This window comes from Triticum dicoccoides, chromosome 7A (genome assembly GCF_002162155.2).
Source record: "Triticum dicoccoides isolate Atlit2015 ecotype Zavitan chromosome 7A, WEW_v2.0, whole genome shotgun sequence".
Lineage (NCBI taxonomy): Eukaryota > Viridiplantae > Streptophyta > Magnoliopsida > Poales > Poaceae > Triticum > Triticum dicoccoides.
Window position 1 is genome coordinate 583419061 of NC_041392.1, and position 23577 is coordinate 583442637.

The window sequence follows — 23577 nt, forward strand, 5'->3', positions numbered from 1 at the left end:
TGTAGGAAATTTTTGAAATTACTACGTTCCCCAACACGAAGTAACGCCTTAAGTAACACGACATGATGTAGAGGGATAAACTCAAGCAATATGATATAAACCCTATCTTTTTATCCTTGATGGCAACAATACAATACATGCCTCGCTACCCCTTCTGTCACTGCGTGAGGACACCACAAGATTGAACCCAAAACTAAGCACCTCTCCCATTGCAAGAAAAACCAATCTAGTTGGCCAAACCAAACCTATAGTTTGAAGAGAAATACAAAGATATTTTAATCATGCATAAAAGAGTTTAGAGAAGACTCAAATAATATTCATAGATAATCTGATCATAAATTCACATTTCATTGGATCTCAACAAACGCACCGCAAAAGAATATTATATCAGATAGAACTCCAAGAACATCGAGGAGAACGTTGTATTGAAGATCAAAGAGAGAGAAGAAGCCATCTAGCTACTAGCTATGGACCCGTAGGTCAGTGGTAAACTACTCACACTTCGTCGGAAGGGCAACAAGGTTGACATAGAGGCCCACCGTGATCGAATCCCCCTCCGACAGGGTGCCAGAAAAGGCCCCAAGATGGGATCTCACGGGAACAGAGGCTTGAGGCGGCGGAAAAATATTTTGATGGATGCTTCTAATGTTGGGGGAATATTTGAGAATATACAGAGGTAGTATTAGGGTTGGAGGTCTCCCGAGGGGCCGACAAGCCCTCAGGGCGGGCGTGCCCTAGAGGCTTGTGGCCTCCTCGGGACTCTTCTGGCCCTCTTTCCAAGTCACGTAGGTGTCTTATAGTTCAAGAAAAATCATCCTAAAGTTTTATTTCGTTTGATATTCCTTTTCTGTAAAACTCAAAAATAAGGAAAAAACAGAAACTGGCACTGGGCTCTGGTTTAATAAGTTAGTCCCAAAAATAATATAAAATAGTATATTAATGCATATAAAAGCATCCAAAATAGATAATATAATAGCATGGAACAATAAAAAATTATAGATACGTTGGAGACGTATCATGCCCCGGGCACACGATGCTTGATGGAGGTTTCTCGAGCGGATCCGGGTGAAAACCTCCTTCTCGACTGGTTGCCAAGGCCGACGATGGCAGCACTCTTTTGTATCGTTACCTTCTTGAAGGCATCGCCATGGAGAAGCTCCATATCTCTATTCGCTACCTTCGGCGAAAATCCTAGATCAGTAGATCGGATGATGGTGGAGCTCTGGTGTTGTTTTCCCCTTGGGGGTGTCATTCTTGGAGGTGTATATGAGCGATGGACCAGTGGACGACTTCTTTGGTGAAGGGTGCTTCATCCTACACATTGATGGCGGCGGATCTCGGCAGCGTGGCGCAGTGGAGACTCGGTGTCCGATGTGCGAAGATGAACTCGCGCAGGAGGAGGACATTGTCTGGTGTCATGGTGCCATCGATGGAAGAGAAGCCTGGCAAGGTCGATGCCTTAGTTTCTGCCCTGAAGATGGATTGGTGGAATACGACGACGATGACACATAAGAGTGCGTTGGACCGGTTTGTACCCCAAACCCAGTATGTGGCTTGGTTGAGATCTTCGACTTTAGATGTTAGGTATTGGTGCAATGTCTGTTTGATATTAGGCTCGGACTATCGGAATCCCTTCATTAAGTGGATAGAAGTAGCGACAACTGTTGCTAAGATGATGGCTTTAGACTACATGATGTACTACTAAAATGGCTATATACATCACCCAGTGCAGAGGCTGGGGGTAATCCTCCTTTTCTGAAAAACAACAACACCATTTCTAGGCATTGAACACATGATGATTACTCCCTCTGTCCCATAATATAAGAACGTTTTTGGCACTAGTATATACCAAAAACGTTCTTATATTATGGGACGGAGGGAGTAGATGTTACTGGCTATCCACTGACGGAAGGAAAAACAAGCTTCTCTCTTATTCTCTACTGAAGTAGCATTAGATCGTGCTTGAGGAAGTGTCTCCAAACTTGAATAGTTGGTTGTTGCTCTATAAAAACTTTACCATTTCTTTGTATCCATATATTCTAGCATCCAAAGATCACAATTTCTGTATTGAAACTCTTTGCAGTTGTCGATTCCATTTGTTCAAGAATTGAAGTTCCCCTCTTTTATTGGGGGTCAAAGTGTTCCAACATTATTGTGCAAAGTCACCGTCTCAAAACAAAAGGAGTGGCGTTTCTTATGCATCGTGGCTGCAGTTTGGACAGAAGTGGTTTTCCAGATGCATGCCTTTTATTATTCTAAGAAGGGCTCTTGTTGTTAGCTCTGTTGTGTGCTATCAGCCAGAAAAAAAACTTATGTTTTAGCCTGCTAGAGCTGCTCCAAATGAGTTTGAAGAGTGGATGTCCTTCCTCTTCTTCTATCACATGTTTGTACTTTTTTTTAAACGGAAGCAAAAGATTCGTCTCATCTATTAAAGAATGGAATAGAGAGTATTACACGTGAACCACCATCTTGACATGACAATTCCGTTTATGTCCCTTTTCTGGTTGTACATTTTCATGGAAGAGTGATTAGCTGCTTGCACATTGCATAACCATTTACGTTCCTTTTTTTGTTTTAACAAATCTGAATATCTTATAACTTGCTAGAATTCCCTACGACTAAATGTTGATAGTTGAAATAATGTGGTTGGGCATATGCTCATTGTTCTTGTGCAATCGATAATTAAATGAGTCCAATCATGTTACTCTGAACATAACAAAGGGGCCAGCAAGACCAGGTCCGGCTCTAAGCATGCCGGCCCATTCCCATCCAGAGCACTAATACCATTTTGGAACAAAAAATGGAACATAAATGGTTGGGTACATGGGAGGATGGTGCGTACGTTCTACTAGACCATTCACATACTCTTCCTCGGAACCCGCAAAAGATTAAGGATGGAAACTTTCTCGTGTTTGCCATTGGGCAAGTTACCTGAAAATGAAATTCGGGTTAATCGAATTCTGGAGAGTAGCTCCCAGGCGACGATGGAGACACCACGACAAGGCCTCAGATAGATGGGAGACCTAGAATCGGGGACGATGAGACGGCGATGCCACCGATGGAGGGGAGTCAAAGGCACGTGAGGGAAGGGGACACTAGCAACAGGTGGCGATCGCGTGGGAGGTAGGGAGGGGTTGTAACTGCGCAGTGGCGGTGACGAGGTGTCCACCATTGAATTTGGTTTGTGACATGGTGGCCGCTGCTCGAGCTGGAAGCCGTCGAGGAGCCACAATGCCCGCGATCTCTCACGCCTCTCGCCCCGGGCCTCCTCTCTAGTAAGGCTGATTGCGGTGGGACACTGGTCGACTGGGATTTGCTTGGCGGTGGTTGTCCAGGGTTTGATGTGGTGCGTACCGACTGGCCAAACTCCAACTCATGGTGCACACTCGAGTTCCTCCTAATTTGCAGTGCGAAATTCAACGGGCTTAAAATTGTAGGCCCACATAAGATATGCTCACGTTTTCAGCACTAGCCTTTCTCTTCGCAAATGTTTATACACAAATCCTATTCCATGCATACACGTGGACTCGTGGATACCAAGCAAATGAGCATGCCACATTTCCGGCCGGCCTAGTGCGGGCGAGACGTGGCCTACCAAAGATACTTTATAAATTTTGCATATATTTTCTATCATTTTGTGACATTTCTAAAAGTCTGCACGCATTTTTACAATTTGGAAAAGAAAATTCATTTTCATTTTTTGAAGTCTTATTCATTTCCCATAGAAGGTGAATTTTTTTCCATTTTTTCATGAACTTATTTTTCACATTTTCCATAAAACTTGTGAATTTGCAGAAAAACCAGAAAAGAATAAAAAACGACACCTTGATGTGGGACGACCCAAAAGTCACGTAAGGGTGCATGTTTTCTCCCTATTCTGCATGTAATTTTTTTATTTGTATTTTTTTTTTGCTTCTCTTTTATGTTTTATTTGGTTTGTCTCCATTTTTGGTTTTTTTATTTCTATTTTTATTCTATTTCCATTGTTTTTCTTCTTATTATTATTTCCATTTTTGTTTTAAATTTAGATGTTAGAATAAAATGTAAACATTTTGTCTATATATTAATTTTTTTAAACGTAGAACATTTTGTCCATTTTTGTTTCCAATGCACGTTGAATATTTTCTAAATACATGAGGAACATTTTAAATATATCTTGAATATACATTGATTTTTCTAAACATATGTTGAACAAATTTTATACATGATGAGCTTGTTCTAAACATGTTTAGTTTTTGAAAAATTACAGGAATATTTTTCAAATGCGTTTACACTTTGTAGAAAATGCATAAAATAAATTTTAGGAGGACATGATTATTTTATATATGTGCACACACACATATTTTTTAGTTGTTTATTATTAAAATTGTTATCTTTATATAAATTAGTAAGACAATTTATTTCTTTTAAATATAATAAAAAGTTTTCGTGTCTGTCTGAAAATATATTACTCCCTCCGAGTGAGTAGTGTATTTTAACCTTTTGTTTTTTGAGGGCATTAGTGTATTTTACATTTTTAGCTAAAAAAACCTGCGCTACTTGTGCCGGCCCATGAAAGACGTGCGTGAGCGACCAGGTCGTATCGCTCGCAGCGGGCGGTGTATAGTAGCTCCCCTTCGTCGCTCTACTCGCCAGCTCGGATTGAAGAAAGTGTTGCTCGGGGCCCACCACGAGCTCGCGATACGCAAGCCCATAATTCCTCTTCCCCTCTGTGTCTAAAAAAAATAAATCAAATTCCTCTTCCCCTCTTCTGCTCCGGCGACTCGCCGATGTCCTTACCGCTATCCGGCCACCGTACCATCCTCCTTCTCATCCTCATCGAGCTCCTAGTCCCGCTCCGGTGCGCGGGGGAGTCGGCGACGTGCCTTGCCGTGTACCGCGAGGGCGGCGCGCCCGCGGTGTACCAGTCCGCGCACTGCCCCCGCTGGACCATCCTCTCCGACGGCGAGGGAGATGGGGACAAGGGCTCCTCCCCCCCGCAGCCGAGGAGGTGCCATGTGGCGGCTCACCGTGGCCGCCGCCGCTCCCAGGAGGACCGCGCCGTCTGCGCGCTCGGCATCCGCATCCCCTTCATAGGTACCTGCACAACACGGAGTTAGTAAATCAAATCCGCAATTTACACGCGGTGTTGCATTGCAGCTATGAGGGGGAAGGACGAGGGAGTATTGAGAAATCATGTGCAGTTAACCAGAACTTCCAGGATTGTACTGGCGACCTTGCTTATTAATTAGAATGCACTTATTATTATGCTTCATGAACTCTGAGCTAGAAATGAGGAATGAAAACAGTATTCTGCTTCTGGTTTACTGGTACTATGATTTTTGCTCCTGAATGTTAGTTGGCATCTCATGTCAGAGAGTGTAGTCACTAAGAAATTGTAAAATGGGAGTGGGAAGCTGGATATCATGTTGGAAGGATAATAGTTTGTGAATGTACTGGGCGCTTTCTGCAGAATAGTTTCCGGCAGAGTTTATTAGGCCTAGCACAGCATCTTTTTCCTGCCATTAAGGTTGCATATTGTGAGACTGCGAGTTGCTCAAGTTGACTAGTGCTTCATGACTCATATGTCTAGGGATAACAAGCTGCTATTAGCCTATTACGTAGTCAGCCAAATGATTTGTAGAAATACTTTTCAAAGTGCTTTGGTCATTGTGATTTTATGCTCGATCCTTTAACATGCACCCTGTTCATTTGTAATCTGATCCTGGTTAACTTGCTATATTATACAGAGCAAATGAGGATTAAAGAGGTGGATGTAGGAGTGATGGCAATATTTGATGGTCATAATGGAGATGAGGCCAGTGAGATGGCTTCTAAGCTCTTACTGGAGTACTTGTTGCTTCATGTTTATTTTCTTCTTGATGGTATATACTCCATCATGTTCAGAAACTCAACTGGAAAGCTGACACATAAGGAAGTTACTATTCTTAACAGTGTTCTTAACCTGTACAAAGAGGATCAGTCCAATCACGGCCAGAGGTTTGTCTTTTATCATGCCCTTTAATCCATGTAAATAGTTCTGGTTGTGTTTACACTATGGAGTTACATCCTGTTTACAGCATGATGATTTTGATGTTTCCTTGATCTCCGAATGCTATTAAAGTATTAATGTTTATATGCCACTTTCAAAGAATCTGAACCTTGTTTTCAGGGAAATAAAAGTTGTTCATGGTTCTAAAAAAGTGCAGGTCATGTTGGACATCACCCACTATTCTAGATCGATCTTTTCACATGGAAATTCTGAAGGAATCATTATTGAGGGCAGTTCAGGATATTGACCTAACATTCTCCAAGGAAGGTCTCATTTTCGTAAGCAAATTTAAACTTCATTGTGCACGTTCGTAAGAATTGAGAAGAGTTATTTGGCATCTGTAATGCAGGAAGCTTTACGAAAAAATTTCAAGTCCGGTTCAACAGCTACTGTGGTCTTGATAGCCGATGGCCAAATCATAACGGCTAATGTAGGAGATTCAAAAGCATTTTTGTGCTCACAAAGTCATGCCCCATACCGCCAAAAGAGTTAGTCTTCTTTCTTTTATTATTTAAATAACTTACCCAAATGGATGTTGCTTATTCTGGATGTTTAAGCACTGATACTTCTGTCCTGTCAACTACTCTCCTACTCTTGCTGGCAAGCATTTTCTTGCATTTTATTTTCTCCCTCCCCCTGTTACCCTGTCTCTCCAGATCCCATACTCTTTCAGTCTCATACATATTACAGATTTATAGGCTATATTTATCTGGGCTGAAAATATCAAGGCATACTACTAATGTTATCCTAATTCCTATCCTCCTTGGACCCATGTTTCTTTGAGCAGTGTTTATAATAGATTGTATGAGACACGATTAGCACTGTCTGGTGATCCACATTGCCTCGGTATGGGATTTGACATCCTTGTAGATAATGCTGCAGAAACCAAGTGGCAATCTGGGAGAGTATAGGTGCGCCATGACTTTGGCGAAAAAACAAAAATCAAAATCACCATAATATAGCCGAAGTACATATGGTGAGAAATGTTGAAAACGCCACATTTTAGCTTTTAACTGTAACTTTTGAAACTGCCACGTTGCATTGTTCATGTCGTGATGCATCATTATCTCTTGTCTTAGCATGGCCTTAGTTTTAGTACAAGCTTCTCCTCATTAGACATTAGTGCATGCTTTGCTGTTAGGGGGCCTAGCCTTCATCCTTTTATGTGACTACCTGCATGTGCATTAGTCTTAAGACATTGCCTAGCTGGCTGCGTTCAATAATCGTTTTTAATCTTTTCTAGGTAGTTTAGGGTAGTATAGTTTTTCAGTTTTGTTCTTGCTTTTGCTAGTTTCTTTTCCATTTTGGTTGTTAGTTTCGCCCCATCATGGTGCCCCTTCTAATACAAAATGACATGAATTTTGATGCATGTTCAAGGAAAAACAATTCTGTACTTATAATATCATGGTAGAAAATTTTCTGTTAGGCTACTGAGTAATAATTTAGGCAGGTTGCAGTAACCAAGACCAATATTGGTTCATTTATGGATCAAATCATGAAAGAACTGTGGTAACAAAAATTCTTCACTTCTAGACTTCTAGTTGAACAGGAGATGCTCCAAAATTACACATTTTGCTGCTTCATACAGATAATACCTTCTGCTTTAAATGGTCTCTACATCCTGATCTGCTTGTATGATGACTTGCACTGTGGACTTGTGGAGAAACAATAATCAGAAAGCTTCCATTATCAGGGAAACGGAGAAGAAAGAGAAACTCTAGCAATCATGAGGACTTTGCTTTGGCAAACTATGGTGGACCACTTTACAATGTAAAGGAGTTAACCAGGGACCATCATCCGGATAGAGAGGATGAGAGAAGGCGTGTAGAAGCTGCTGGTGGTTATGTTCTTGAGTGGGCTGGTGTATACCGTGTTAATGGTGAGCTCGCACTATCTCGAGCTATTGGCGACGTGCCTTTTAAACGGTTAGTACGCAATCTATTGAGTTCTTTTTCTCCAATTATGTATAACCTACCAGTTTCCCAAGGTTTTTAATGTATTGGACTTTGCATCTTGAAAAATAGAAAAGTTACATATAGCCCTACTGCATTTTATTCAAGAGTAAATTTCACCAAACTGCAAGTATCGTGTACAAAGTACAAACTCTCAGAAAACTACGGATTTGGGGATCAATACCAAGAACTATAGATGGTTCAGTTTTATGATTTATCACATAACTGCATGTTGTAGGGTGCACTGAACATTCCATTTGGTCTACTAACTTGGGCCACAAGACAGCCTCTCAAAATAGTGCACCAGTTCCAGGCAACGAGATAAGAGCTGATCAATTGGAATTTACTCATAGAACCGCTGCACAATTCTCTGAGGATGGCTTGTGCGCCCAGATGGTCAGTCCGCACCGGAAGTCAGTGCACGATGAAAATTGATGTAATTAATCACGGAACCTGTAGTTTTAAACCTGTCATTCTGCGAGTTATAGTGTTACTTACAGAAGAGATTTAGGATCTTATTGGTTTGGGATGTATCTCTGTTAACTGGAAATATTAAAATAAGTTGTTACAGTCCGGCTCTGTATTATGCATGGCACCCCATCCCTGTTCATTAAGAAAGAATGAACTAGTCTTATATCTCCCAGAGTCCTTGCTCTAGTTTGTCTCTACCCCCAGCAGGCACAAGTGTTATTCTTTCTTCAAGTCGTTTCTGTCCAACCTCACTATGACAGATGCTTAACCCCATTACTTACTAGCATACATGGGCAACATTATTTGATTTGAAGTAATCATAACAAAGCCAAATAAAAGAATGCTCAACATATACAGACAGTATGAAGTGTGCATACTGAGCTCGCCCAAACTCAACATGCACAGCCTCAACATGACACTCCCCTCACTGGGTTGAATGTGGACGCCTGGACGGCATAGTGAGAACTGAGAAGAGTTCTCAGAAAGCTGAATGGCCACCATTCTGTTCATCGCTTCATTGTCCAGACTCCAGAATTAAGGAACCAACTAACTAAACACCCACTAAGCATTGACCCTAACCAAGGACTGTCCAGTATACTAGGCTCTCAATAACTCTAGACACACATTCTTGTACTTACAAATAGAAAACTTATCAAAGAACTGTACTTACTACTTACTACTTAGTTGTTGATACCTTGTATCAATCACAATGGTAACAAAAATTCAAACCATCGTCATAGTTTTATCTGGGTCCCCAGCTGTTCAGCTCCATTTTTGGCCTGGTACCCATTTTGCTCTGGACTTACTTGCACAGTTGCTTCCAGCGGTGGAGCTAGCAGTATAGCATTGAGGTCAGCTGACCCCAAATAAATTCGGGGAATCCTATGGTAAACCACTATTCCTCCATAGAGAACTAGAGTTGAACCCATGGCGTAAATGAAGGTGCCCCACTACAACTCTTGGTTGGCGTCGTCCCTGGACGCTTCCTCAGTTCCCCTCCCTCCAAGTGCCCCGCTTAGGGTCCGCCACTGGCTCCAGGCTACTGGTGCCATGAGGATATCTCTGTCCTATGCCCCTTACATGCAATGATGTGATGTGACACCCACATCTCGTCTTCGCTGCGCTGGTGGTGCACCGATGCCACGTGGAGGTCGGCAACTAGTGCATGGTGATTCCAGAGTTGCAGTGTGTGCAGGGTCAGTTGAGGCAGAGGGTGAGGGTAAGGCCTCAGGGTTGGGAGGAGACATGATGGTGATTAGGGCCTGGTGGTGATAGTCATCCGATTTAGGTTAGGGACTGGGAAGGGGAGTGGAGAGCAAACGAGGAACACCGACTTGAAGTTGAGATCTTGTGGAGCAAGGCACTGGGGCTTCATGTTACAAGTGAGATGCAGGGATGGCCCATCTGTCGCATAGGATGGGTAGGGAGAGACCAACCTGAGACAGAAGGGTGATTAAACTTTTTTACAACAGAAGAGATGTTTTACTAGATCCCAAGGCAATCTGCAATGAAATCGATGAAAATATCAAGCTAGTGAGAGGAGCATTTGCAGATTAACTATTAGAATATTGAGACAGCCAGAATATCGTGCCATAGAATTATTTGATACTACCTCTGTAACTTAATATAGGACTTATTTTGACACTATGACAGTGTCAAAAAACGTCTTATATGAAGTTACGGAGGGAGTATATCTGTAGATAGCCCATGCGGAAGTTTCAGATGACTAAGAATTTATGTCTGTGGCTTGTTGAATGTGACGTTTTGATGTTCAAAACTCTCTCTCTCTCTGTTCCTTGATATGTTAGTTGCATGGACATGCTGAATTGTTCTGGCTCATTCTTATTGTAGGTATGGTGTAATATCGACACCTGAACTGACAGGGTGGCAGCTTCTGTCAGCAAACGATAGCTTTCTTATTGCCTCCTCTGATGGTGTCTTTGAGAAAATGAGTATGCAAGATGTTTGCGACATGATGCTGTATGCGAAATATGGTGTTAACCAGGATTTTGAACCCCTTGCTGTCATGCAACAGAATTTGGCGGATTTTATAGTTCATCTTGCTTTACAGAAAGGCACAACAGACAATGTAGCAGCTGTGGTTGTTCCATTGGGATCTCCTAGTAGCTCTGGAGCTAGAATAGAAGATTGGCACCATCTTGAAGAAAATTCAGTGACATCTGTTTTGCCTTTACAGACCATTCCATACCAACACAAGTCAGGTAGGCTTAGTCTCTGATTACTTATATTTGTTAATTGCAACTACTCTGTAATTTGTATGTTGCAATTTTATTTGAAAGCATTTGTATTTTGTTTGACTTTAATCATAACAAAACTGTAATTTCACCCACCGATTGCAGATGACTAATAAAGTAATAATTTGCTAATCCGTGCATTTTCTTATCAGTTTGGTTCAAGTTTCCTTTCAATCTTAAGCTGATTGATGTTTGCATGTTAGTCAGTTCCCTGTTATTATTATGTTGGACACCCTAAATAGGTATGCTGAAATATTCACAGGAGGGTCACGTTTTTTAAGGGGAAACATGACTCCTTGTGCTATGATGTTATCCTCTTCTTTTGCTGCCCTGTTGCTACATTCTGTTTTATCCAAGTGATTGTTTGTTATTGAAGTGATTGTTTGATATATAAGTACACATAACTGGATTGATTCTGTGAATCTGAAGTTCTAATTTAGTTAACTTGTATTGACCATTAGCCTACCCATCAAATTTCGTTGTTTCACTTTCTGCACTCAAAGGTTGTTCAATGTCTCCTGTGAAGTCTTTCTCTGTCCGTATTTACTTTTGTTGACATGTATTTCAATGTATTTGCAGACGATGGGGTTAGTTCAGCTGTTATTGAAATGGAGTATTTCAAGCGCTCATCGGCAAAGTTCCAGAGATTCTTGGTAAGTGGGAAATATATTATGTCACTGTCTGCCCTGAAAGTTAGATATTACCAATTAAAACAAAGAGAATTTACATTCCATGTGCGGTGTGAATGGAAACTATATTTCACTTAGCATGTTAGTGTTCTGCATGAACTTGGAATTCTTTGACAAGAAAGCCCTATCTTCATTCATACTTTCCTTTATTAAGCTACATGTTCAATGTCTGTTGGAGTTTATTGTGGAATCTTTTATGCCATTAATTGTATTTCTGCCTGCTCTGAATTAGGTTGATGCAAAGCTTAAGAGACTCGGTTGTTTCTACTTATCTGAGAGTCTTGATGAAGACATGGACTTTATATTTAGGGTACCCAAGGACTATCAGCATGAAGGAGTCCATGACTTCAATCACATGGCAACTGAAAATGTGTTATCTTCTGATGGTGAGTTACCTTTTTCAGGGATGCATCTTTTTTTAGCAACAAGGTCATTTTTTTTCCTTTTCTTTCTAGGGTTTTAGCTTGTTGGAGGGTGTAGTCTTATTTCAATGGCTTAGTAATCTTCTTTTTAAGACTTGATAGTTGATACATATTGATTTGGGCATGTTTGAGTTTTTTTTTTAAATTCGTTTCTATACATTTGATTTTTGATCTTAGACTTTGGGTACCTGAGATAGACGTGGATTTGTAATGTGATGCTTGCTTGCTCATGCCCTCAGTTATAAAAATTTTCTACATTGGGGTACAGGAAATCTTGAAAAATACAAGGACAGAAACTTTTGCTGGCACCTTGTCCATCAAGATGATGAAATGGGACGGTGTACTAGTCCTGAAGGGTTTGCAAATTATTTTGGCTTGCTTGATTCTGTTTCACATAATGGAAGCAGATCAAGCAGTTCACATGCATTTGGCTATAAGATAGCTGACATCAGGTACCATTTCTATTGTTGAGCATCTTCCTGAGTACCCTTTCAGCATATTCGGATAACAACCTGTAGATGTTTGCTGAAGTTTAGATTATTTGGTTTAATTGCTTTTTAATCGTCATCCTTCACGTGAAAAGTGATATTATTATATTTCTTACTGGTAGAGTCTATGCCAGTCAAACTTCCGCCCGAAATCACTTATACATATATTATCTTGTTGTACTTTTGCTTTCAAGTTTTAGGTGATGACGAGTGCAATACATCTATTACTTTTCCAAATGAAGAACCACACGTAAGTGGATATTATTATATTTCTTACTGGTAGAGTCTATGCCAGTCAAACTTCCGCCCGAAATCACTTATACATATATTATCTTGTTGTACTTTTGCTTTCAAGTTTTAGGTGATAACAAGTGCAATACATCTATTACTTTTCCAAATGAAGAACCACACGTAAGTGGTAATTACACAGCAGAAAGATATTACTTTATACTCCCTCCACCCTGAATTAGTTGTCTTAGATTTGTCTAGATACGGGCGTATCTAGACACGTTTTAGTGTTAGATACATCCATATCTAGACAAATCTAAGACAACTAATTTGGGATGGAGGTAATAGTTTATATTCTGATTATCGCTGTATTTCATTCATGAATGTACCATTAGTGAAATGATGGAAGAGTTGTTTGTGGCACAATTTATTGGTCAGGTGAGGTGTCAGGTCAGGTGTAAGGGCATAGTTCGAGAAGAGCTGCTGGAGATAGTTCTTTTTTCCTTTGAAACCATTTTCCTCACATCAAGTTGCGTATAATCATTTTCATGGTAATAGTTCAAGTCATGTATACATAAGCATGAGCTTTTCCTTTTTGTAATGATAATTAGGTACAAGCTGAAGAGAAGATTTGATCGCGGTTCATATGGTGAAGTCTGGTTGGCATTTCGTTGGAACTGCTCTGATGATGTAGATGTACATAAAGATCCTTCCCACTTTAGCACTATACTTACACCAGACTCATATAATTGCACAAGTTCAAACACAACATCGTCATCTGATGAAAATCATGGCTCAGACATGATAGATGGTGATTTATTCATATTGAAGCGCATAATGGTAAGCCCACTATTCTTTCCAATGAACTATCTGCCATTCTGTCATGTGCTCCCATTATCTAGTTTTAGAGGTACAGTGATTGATCCTACTTGATGTATTTTGATTCACGCTGCGGTAGCTGGTAAGTGCTAGGAGCCACTAATCTGCTGAATGTTTGATGTTCATGCATATATTAGTTTTCACCGAATGCTGGGTTTTGATATTCTTGCTGTGGTTCAAATGATCATATTGGGCATAATGACCATATCGGGCATCTTTGGCATTTCGAATTTTTCCGCTAATGCATAAAAAAGGGCAGCGCGGTGCATGTAGCTCCCGCTTGCGCAAGGTCTGGGGAAGGGTCCGACCACTTTTCCGCCATTGCATGTGATACATTTAAGAGCAACATTGTCCTTACCCTACAATAAGTAAGATTCTTGAAAAGCTTTATTGTCCTATCTCTGTCTTGACTCTGGTGCTTGGAAACCGCAGGTGGAAAGAGGAAATGCTGCTTACTTGAGTGGATTGCGGGAGAAGTATTTTGGAGAATTATTTTCAAATGCTTCAAAAACCCTTGAAGTTTTGTCAAGGATGGAATCATCATCTGCAACGTTTCCGATGGACATGCAATTCATTGAGTATACCTTTCCAGAACAGAACATCTCAGCTGTTGAAGAATCACTGAAGCATGTGGCTAGGTTTATAGAATCTTTTGAATCAGAATCAAGGGAAATATGGCTTGTGTACCGCAATGAAGGCCGCTCATTGTCAAAATTGTTATATGCTGCTGAAGAAACAAAGTTAGTTACTGGTGATGATAATGAGAGGGTCAGATATATTCAAGTTCTGCAACCATCAAAGTGGTGGTATTGGTTAAGGACTACTAAAGCTGGGCAAACTCAAATGCAAAACCTCTTATGGCAACTGGTATGCTTATTCTAATCTTTATAGTCCTGTAAACGAATGTCACGGCTGCCCCTTTAGGTGCTTCTCACATAGTTTATTGTGGTTTTAGTCATTGTGAAATCCTATATAACTAAATAGTTCATCCTCATTATCTCTATTATCTTAACATGCACATATGCCACCTCATCAAAGGCCCACCACAACATGCATGAGGAAAAAAAATCCATTATTAGTTGATCCCATGCACACATCCCCCTCATCACACATGCCACCCCATTAAAGGCGCACTCAACATGCATGGTAAAAAGTTTTCCATTATGTTATGCCACTTATATTGAAAGTATTTTTTGACTACACAATAATCAAATACTCCTTCCGTCCCATAATATAAGATGTTATTACAACCAATGTACTCATATATTGGTTGTAATAACATCTTATATTATGGGACGGAGGGGGTACAATATATAATATTCATTTTTAGTAGCAGTGGGCAAGAGCGGGCGCCCACGGCCTACGCGTCATTCTGCCGCCCACCTGGGACGTGCACTAACTTGTATCTAACCTCCTAGGAGGATTGTATCAAAACTCCATCTTTTCAATGCAATGAAATGCAAAAGCCCTTTGCATTTTCTCGAAAAAAAAAAGTTTTAGTTCATATATTATTATTTCAACTATGCATGTTTCATACAATCATATTACTAAAATATATTGCAATCAATTCCCGTAGCAATGCGCGGGGCATTCTCTAGTTTAAATAAGTTAACCAGCATTCTCACATAGGTCGTTGTATTTTTTTTACCTCTCTTTAATTAAAAAAGGAAGACATAATTTTTAGGGTGCTGGCTTGTTTTTTATGATTTCATACTTAGTAGATTAATATACATTTCTATTCTTGCTTCTTGTTTCAGCTGATGGGTCTGAAGGCATGTCATGATCGTAACATCACTCACAGGGATATTAAACCTGGTAAAAATTCCATTGACTTCTACTCTTTAGTTCCTTACCACACTAATTGAGCCGAACATAGTCCCCCATCTTCCCATCATTTTTTCCAGACATATTCTATCAACGAGTTGTGTTAACATGATTTGTGTTATGCCTTGGTAGAGAACATGATCATCTGCTTTGAGGATTTGAAGACGGGAAAATGTTTAAGAGAGATTCCATCTGAAGCAACGGAAAACAAGCTGAACATGTAAGAACTAAGATGTTCTATGAGATGTACCTCTTACAGTTAGGTTGAGTTTATTTATCTTCTACTTGGATATTTCACTTTTCTTGATAGTTGGATGACAAAATTCTAACGACATTCGGATAGCTGAAATGAGTGTTGTAGGCGTGTATGCAGGTTCCACATGAGTTTTTCAAGCACCCTACTTTTTATTGAAATATTACCAAGTAGTCAAAGTGGATAACAGTAGCACAATGTTTATAAGAAATTTACCTCACATGTACAGTAGTCTAGCTCTACCAGCCCTAAAGAATACGTTGGCCAAGTTTCCCGAACAAACAATAATGTTCTTCATTTCTGTTTCTCATTTGCCAACAAGTCGCTAAAGGGGCCAGTGTAGAGAAAGTTCAATTATATGACATATACCATCACATGGCTTGAAGTGGTGTGCTCTTGCTAGGTGAACTTCAGTTCTAACTTGAGATATTAATACTCAAACTGTGACATGGTGAACTGTCATGTTTGCACATATAAAAATGTTAGCAGGGTGTTGCATACTTCTGGCACTACTCACTGACTTCTTATATGCAGGCGTCTTATTGACTTTGGCAGTGCCATTGATGATTTCACTTTGAAGCATCTTTATGGTTCAGGGCCTACTCGGTGTGTGATAATTTTCTCCCTATTATCATTTATCAGAGCATACATTTATGAGGTTGTTGGGCTTTAGGCACTGAACACTTATTTATTTTTATTTTTTGGATGTTGCAGTTTGAAAATCGTCATCACTTCTTAATTAGGTTGCTCTGTAATGCTTCTCCATTTTATCTCCTATATGATCATTGTGTAACTCAACCATATATTTTAAAAAATCATAGTACTTGAATTCTTGACCGCCAATGATGTTGTATGTTTAGGTTTGAAGAACGTAGCCTCTTTCATTGAGTTGGCATGTACACTTTAGTGCTTCAAGACCTTTCTGTAAATGTTAGATTCATTTTGGACATAGATCTTACAATCCAATATGTGAAAATATGACCTTTTGTTTCTAAAAGTTCTTTTGGAACTGAATGTATCTTTAAGAGTTCAATGAACTAATCCATGATATATTTTTCGAACGGTTCTACACGCTGGTTACAAAGTTGAAGCACGTGAACTGTATGACGTGCAGGATTTATGAATTTGTTAGCTAGTATGTGTGTTTTTAATTTTAGATTTTTTTCAAGTAATTTCTTTATTTTCTCATCATGTTTATGCCAATGGTTAATTTTTAGAGTAGGTTCTTGTGCCAACTTGCATGATTTTCCACTTAATGGACATGTTCAGTGCCGAACTGCAACATTTTGTTTCTCGAAAAAGGTGTTTTTCCATGCTAAGTACTTTGGACATTATCTGGCCGTCAATTTACTGCCCAGTATTCTTTTAGCAGTTGCAGACGGCTATACTCTACACTGTCCAACATGCTTGTTGAAGAAGACTGCATGATCCTGCTTTCTTTTATTTCATTCCATTATAATCCTAGTTTTGAACTCAATTCTAGGTCTGAGCAGACTTTTGAATACACTCCTCCAGAGGCACTCCTTAATTCAAGCTGGTTTCAGGGATCAAAAAGTGCAAGACTTAAGTATGTCTCTGTCCATTTGTTTTACTTGTGCAAATGCTTCCCTGTGCCACCATTGTCAGCACAGCCGCACTGAAAGTCATTGATATTCTCATTGTGTTGTTTACAGATATGATATCTGGAGTGTTGGAGTTGTCATGCTGGAGTTGATAGTTGGTTCTCCACATGTTTTCCAGATAAGTGACCGTGCACGTATTTTAATGGATCAACGCCTTGAAGGGTGGAGTGAGGAAACAAAGGAGCTTGCATACAAGTGAGACACTGTTTTGGTTTTTGATGTGTGAGTTATGAAGTACATTTTCTGTTCCTAGATTAGTGAAGCTGGTATAGTTTGCAACTTGATTCTCATACCAATCCTAAGAAATCAAATATGTTCATTGTGAATGAAATAATACAAACATCATTTAGGCTCATGGAACAAACCAATGCTGTAAGCCAACATAAGAAATTGATGCCCTAAGCTGAAGTGAGTGATTAATAGCAGAACTCAGGTTTTTCTTGAAATTCGACCTTCGACACAGAAAACTACAAAAAAATGGTTTTCTAACAATATATAGCATCTTAGCTAAATGTCTTTTTTAATTATCAGCATGTCACAGTGCCATAATACAATTTGTCTGTTTTGGGGCACTGCTGAACCATTAGTGTCAACTTGCTTGATTATTTGAATTATGGTGATTCCAAATTATCTGTGCAGTATTATTTTTCCTGGTAAATGCTGTGGAGTATTGAGACGTAGCGTTTCTTCTATCTTGTTATGATGTTAGGTTGAGGTCTTACATGGAACTGTGCATTTTAGTACCGGGGATTTCTACGCAGCAGCAAGGCAGCATTAATTCCGAACGGGTTAGTACAACAACTACATTATCTATTGATTAACTTGTAATGATCGTGTGCATTATATGTCATTCTCTTCCAAAAATGTCAGATAAATGCCTGTGTTCACATAGTTGTTCAGGACGGCAAAATTCAGAAAGCTATATTTTTGGCAGAGATTTTTTTTCCAGGAAATGCACAGATCTGCATATACATCCTTTATTATTCCCTGCGTCGACCTATTCTGTCATTATTAGTTTATTACTATGCTTTAAGCTTCGACATCACCTGATTCCTTCTTTCCTTTTCATTATTTAAGGGCCACAGCGGGTTAGCTTCTTGGAAATGCTCTGAAGAATCATTTGCCCGTCAAGTGAAAATCCTAGACCCTCTTAAAATGGGGTTGGTATTTTTTTCTTCTTATCACCATTTTCTGCAGACCCCGATTATTCAGTTCCTCATATCTAATTGTACCACATTGCTAACGTATTCCAGCTTTCCTAATTTGTGGGCATTGCGACTAGCGCGCCAGCTACTAGTGTGGCATCATGTAAGTGTCTTGAACCCAGTTCTGCAAAAGAGGCATTTTGTACCCTTTGTTTCAATAGAATCTGGCTATTACGAATGCGTGATGTGGAATAGTTGCTACATGATGTGAAAAACCGTAGCAGTTATGAAATATCTCCGTCAGGAAAGTTCAGTTACTATGCATGTAGGTAATAAACCTCACTTGGGGCAGTATTCTGTTATCTGTAACAAAGATTCTGTGCCTAATGTTGTCTAAGTTGTTTTAACTGTGGTCCCACACCCAGGTCTCAATTGAACGAAAGGATGAAGATTTATCACAGCAATTAGTGGACATAATGTGCAGTTGTGCATAATAAGGCACTGATTAGGCTATGGCTGTCCCATTTTCGGTCCTGTGGGTCCTATTAAACTTGAAAAGAACCATGTTAAACCATAATTTGGCCAATTGAGTTTGATCAAGTTAAACAATAATGCAGTTCTTAGTGTGATTTTACCATTTTCTTTGTTTCCATTGATTTAACATGCAATAAATTACCTGTCTCGCAGGAGGACCGTCTAAGCGTTGATGAAGCATTGAACCATCCGTACTTCCAAGAGCCACCATAATCGATAGGCCATGAATAGACCATGAAGAGATGTAATCAGACAGCCTTCAATAGGTCTTTCACGTTTAACTAGCTTCGTTTGGCAAGGTTGTTGAACGGAATCGTAAATCCTGCCCATCAGATGCTGTAAATATCACACAGTGCAATGCAACGTAGGCAGAGAAAGATTGTTGGAAGGTGGAGAAACACTTGTATGGATCCAAAATGAATGCAAGGAAGAAGGTGCATTTGAGGACTTTCCGCTGTTCCGCAGATATGTGCTTATTAAGACATGACTGGCTAGATTCAACAATGCCACAACGTGAACAATTAACGGTTTGCATCAGGAGTACTACTTGTTGTGGAACGTATAGTATACTGAGCTCACCAGTTGTTTGGTTCACAAAGTGGAAGCACTGGGACATATAACAGAAAATAAAAATATAGCGTTTTAGTTTTTGTTGTGCCGCTTGTATGGGGTCATGTATTTATTTGGCGTTGTATCAACTTCTTGATGAATTTACATGTAGATCTCACATCGCATATGCTGACCGAGGCTTGAGCTTCTTGTAATAGCCCATGACCAACACTTACGTTAGATATTGATTGTACATCATGTGCATCTCATAAGCATCATATGGCATTTTATTAAGGATTAATTTTAATATATTTTACTAAACTAAGCTCTGTTTTTATTTGCCATTGTATTAAATGGTGAATAACTAGGCTTTTGGTGTTCTACACCTAGCCCCACCTCCAAACCTTGCACACGGTTTCATGTAATATTTGGGAGCTACCTAGATTATAAATTATTTCATGATTTTGTCCCTCCTCTAACACCTAGCCTTAGTTTAATTCCGCCTATGTTGTCTCTACACAGTCGGTCCCAAACTTGGGTAAGGAGAGGGGGTTGTGATAGGCCTTGCGAGCCAATTTCAAAACTCAGTCACTCTTATGGAGATGAAACCTAGAAGACCATTGTTGGAGCGTAACCATCTGAGCGTCACGCCATATCGGAACCCAGGTTTGGTGTTAAATGGGCAACGGTCGGGTCGTCACCTCCTTGGTGGAGCGTCATATCTTGATCTAGATACTGCGATAAGTGAGCAAGGATCATGTCGCCATATCTTTAGTGGTGCGCTACATGGATGCCCAGGTGCAGTAACAAATGAGTAATTGACTCAACGAATGTGAAAGGTGAGGAAGCTAGCCGAGCCTATTGGGGTTCGCTTAGGTAGTTGGAATGTAGGGTCCCTGACATGTAAATTAGGAGAGCTAGTTGATACAACAACGGGAAGAGGTGTTGATATCATATGCACCCAAGAAACCAAATAGAGGGGACAGAAGTCAAAGTAGGTGGACTGATGGAGGATACCGACTTTAAAATGTGATACACGGGAACAACTACAAACAGAAATGGAGTAGGAATCTTGATCAACAAGAGCCTCAAGTATGGAGTGGTGGACGTCAAGAGGCAAGGAGAACAGATTATCCTTGTCAAGCTGATAGTTGGGGACTTAGTTCTCAATGTTATCAGCATGTATGCCTCGCAAGTAGGCCACAATGAGAGCACCAAAAGGGAGTTTTGGGAAGGCCACGAGAACATGGTTAGTAGTGTACCTATTAGCAAGAAGTATGTGGTGGGGGACCTCAATGTCCATCTGGGTACATCTAACATATGTTTTGAAGGGGTGCATGAGGGCTTTGGCTATGACATCAGGAATCAAGGAGATGTCTTAAGATTTACTCTAGCCTACGACATTATGGTAACTAACACTCTCTTTAAAAAGAGAGAATCCCATCTAGTATCTTTTAGTTTCACTAGTCAACTTAATTTCATCCTCCCAAGGAGAGAAGACATGCATGCTTTCCTAGATTGTAAATTGATACCTAAAGAGAGTGATATCCCTTAACATAAGCTTTTGGTGGCTAACTTTCACTTCCGGATTCGTGCCCAGCGGGATAAGCACGCCAAAGTCGCTATAACAAAGTGGTGGAATCTCAAGGGGGAAGCAACTCAAGCTTTTAAGGAGAGGATTATTAAGGAGTACCCTTGGGAGGAAGAAGGTGATGCAAACAATATGTGGATGAAGATGGCGAATTGCATTCGTAAGGTGGCTTCAGAGGAGTTTGGGGTGACCAGACGAAGTAGATGCAAAGCTAAAGATACCTGGTGGTGGAACAATGATGTCCAAAAGACTGTTAAGGAGAAGAAAATCTGTTTCAGATGCCTACACCTGGATAGGAGTGCAGATAACATAGAGAAGTACAATGTGGCAAAGAAGGCCGTGAAGCAAGCTGCGAGTGAAGAAATGGGTCAGGCATATGAGAACCTCTACCAGCGCTTAGACACGAAGGAAGGAAGGGACATCTATAAGATGTCATTGTCCCAGACACGGAACCGTCGCGTCCAAATCGAACACCGCGTGAAGGAGGAGCCATCGTCCCCGCCGCAAAACCTCGATGTCTACATCGAATGATGCGTCATGGAGGAGCCGCCATCCTCGTCGCGTCGCTAGCCATGCATCCAGTGGCACCCAACCACCGTCAAGGAGGAGTTATACTCCTCGTCATCCTAGTCATGCACATGCCTCGAATACTACTTCAAAGGCGGCGGGTCGTGTAGCGCGTCCTCCACCTTCTCTGGGGGCTCGAAAGCCCTCATTGAGGCGGAGCAGCGCTCGATCTCCTTCGCCAAGACGTAGATGGTGACAGACTAGGTCCTCGCCAACGAGGAGCTCACGATGGTGTGAGCCTTGGACCAGTCTAAGACCACCAAGGAGAACGCTGCCCGCTGCCGCCATCAAACCAGCCAGGACCTCCTCCACCTCAGCATTCTCTAGTCAAAGCGAGGGCTCCGTGAGAAGGAGGGGAAGGGGCAGCGCAAGGTGGAGGCGGATGCACACCTGTTGAAGCATGATTGTGCTGCGACCGTGGCTGGCCCGACTTCCTTAGTGACGACAACGACGACAAAAAACTACGGTCTGAGTGGCCTCAAAAGTGATGCCTATGAGGTCACTGCCACTCATTAGTTCTGAATTAGTTTAGTTTAGTTTAATTTGGGGTAGTTTGCATGTCATATATATTGAACTTGTTAAACTTTGTTTAGTTTGCATGAAATTTGTCAAACTCAGTAAATTTTCATATGAATGGCGTGTTTGAAATATTTGAAAGATGGGAATGGGGGATAGTGTTGGATGGCCTCCGTCCGATCTGATGTCCGTGGACACATTTGAACGTGTCAACGAATATTTGGGGCCGTCCATTTGATAGACTCCATTGAAGATGCCCATTTTTTGTTGTGTCAGTGACACATAAGCCAGTCTGTCTCGATACCTTGCATCGTTGAAAGCCTTCGCAAGGGCGCTAGTGATCACTCTAGGAGAATCCTCTAGACATGACCAGATATGAACAATGATAAGAACATGACACACAATCAATATGATGTGCTGGAATAAGGTTTCTCCAGCCTCTTCCAACCTCGACAATGTTTGATTGTCGCCGATAATGAGAGTATGAGGGTAGGTGTTGCTAGATGTGTTGGCTCTCTTTGACGAAATAGGCTTTCGCCCTGCTATGTTAATATAGCAACCGCCCGATACAACAAGAAGTCCAACGCTGGGGCAAACAGCACAATCACGTCCAAAAGAAAAACAAGAGAAAGAAATGCCAGCAACACCGGATCAACGAAAGTTGTAGTATCCTGCAACCGTTGCGCCCACCGGATACATCCACCACGCTCCAATGCCACTGAGTCGTCGCGTATCAAGTAACACCTTCAAGAAGGACTGCGACGACAACGACGCTGCTGACCGAACGAATCCTACGATTTCTCCTGATAAACAAAGGGAAGCAGAGGAGAGGTACACCCGACGCCCTTCAAAAAGGTTGATGGCGCCCGCAGACGTCACCGCGTCGGTGCCGGGCAGACCCGAGAGGGATTTCGCCCTACCCATCATACCCACAACCCAAGACCAACCGGCGGGTCCACCATTCCAACCGCCCACCAACATGCGCCACCACAGTCACGAGGACACCACCGTCATCTCTCCACTGCAGACGCTACGAGGCCGGCCGAACCAAACGAGGCCACCGACGATAGGGACCGGTAGGACCGCAACCAAGTGGGAGGGGACAACCTCCACTGGCACAAGCAGTAGCAGACCGAACGCAGGAGCAGGAGCATGCCGGACCCCCTGCCCAGCCGGGCCCAGATCGGGCCCGCTAAGCTCCTGCCGACGCAGCACAGTAGCCGCCGACCCAACGTCCGCATCTCGCCAGCCTAGCCGGAGACGACCCGCCGGAGACCAGACCAACCCGCCTTGACCCAGATCAAGCCCAAAAGAGCCCAGATCTGGGCCTGCAGGGCTCCGTCGGCCAACCCCTGTCGCCAGCCGCCGCCATGCATGCGCCCAATCTACACTGGGGCACCGCCCGCCGAGGCGCACCGTCGCCGGAGACCATCGCCCGAGCCGATGAACCGCTAGGGGAAGAAGAAGAGGGCCGCATTTCTAGCATATTTTCCAACTTTCTAGCTGCCCTAACAACGCTCGGTGGCGGCAGCGGCGGGAGAAGGAGTAGGAGGTGGGGGCT

At 41.5% G+C, this 23577-nt stretch overlaps 1 protein-coding gene across 3 annotated transcripts; it reads left to right on the top strand.

Moving 5' to 3' along the window:
• The first annotated feature begins 4716 nt into the window (after positions 1-4716).
• Positions 4717-19527, top strand: LOC119328646 (putative protein phosphatase 2C 76). Of its 3 annotated transcripts, none has more exons than XR_005159071.1 (20): positions 4719-5076; positions 5730-5979; positions 6189-6298; positions 6385-6519; positions 7725-7956; positions 10306-10676; positions 11289-11362; positions 11631-11784; positions 12089-12272; positions 13148-13376; positions 13848-14282; positions 15173-15230; positions 15372-15459; positions 16027-16098; positions 16976-17059; positions 17166-17309; positions 17824-17902; positions 18208-18274; positions 18368-18422; positions 18947-19527. XR_005159071.1 is itself a non-coding variant. In XM_037601621.1 (20 exons), the coding sequence occupies exons 1-20, from the start codon at positions 4770-4772 to the stop codon at positions 19004-19006; spliced, it is 3204 nt and encodes a 1067-aa protein (XP_037457518.1). In that variant the 5' UTR covers positions 4720-4769; the 3' UTR covers positions 19007-19527. The 3 variants fall into 3 exon arrangements, 2 of the variants coding, with proteins under 2 accessions (XP_037457519.1, XP_037457518.1); XM_037601621.1 differs by having other exon boundaries at positions 4720-5076; positions 18192-18274; XM_037601622.1 differs by lacking the exons at positions 17166-17309; positions 17824-17902; positions 18208-18274; positions 18368-18422; positions 18947-19527 and having other exon boundaries at positions 4717-5076; positions 16027-16150.
• Positions 19528-23577: the final 4050 nt, after the last annotated feature.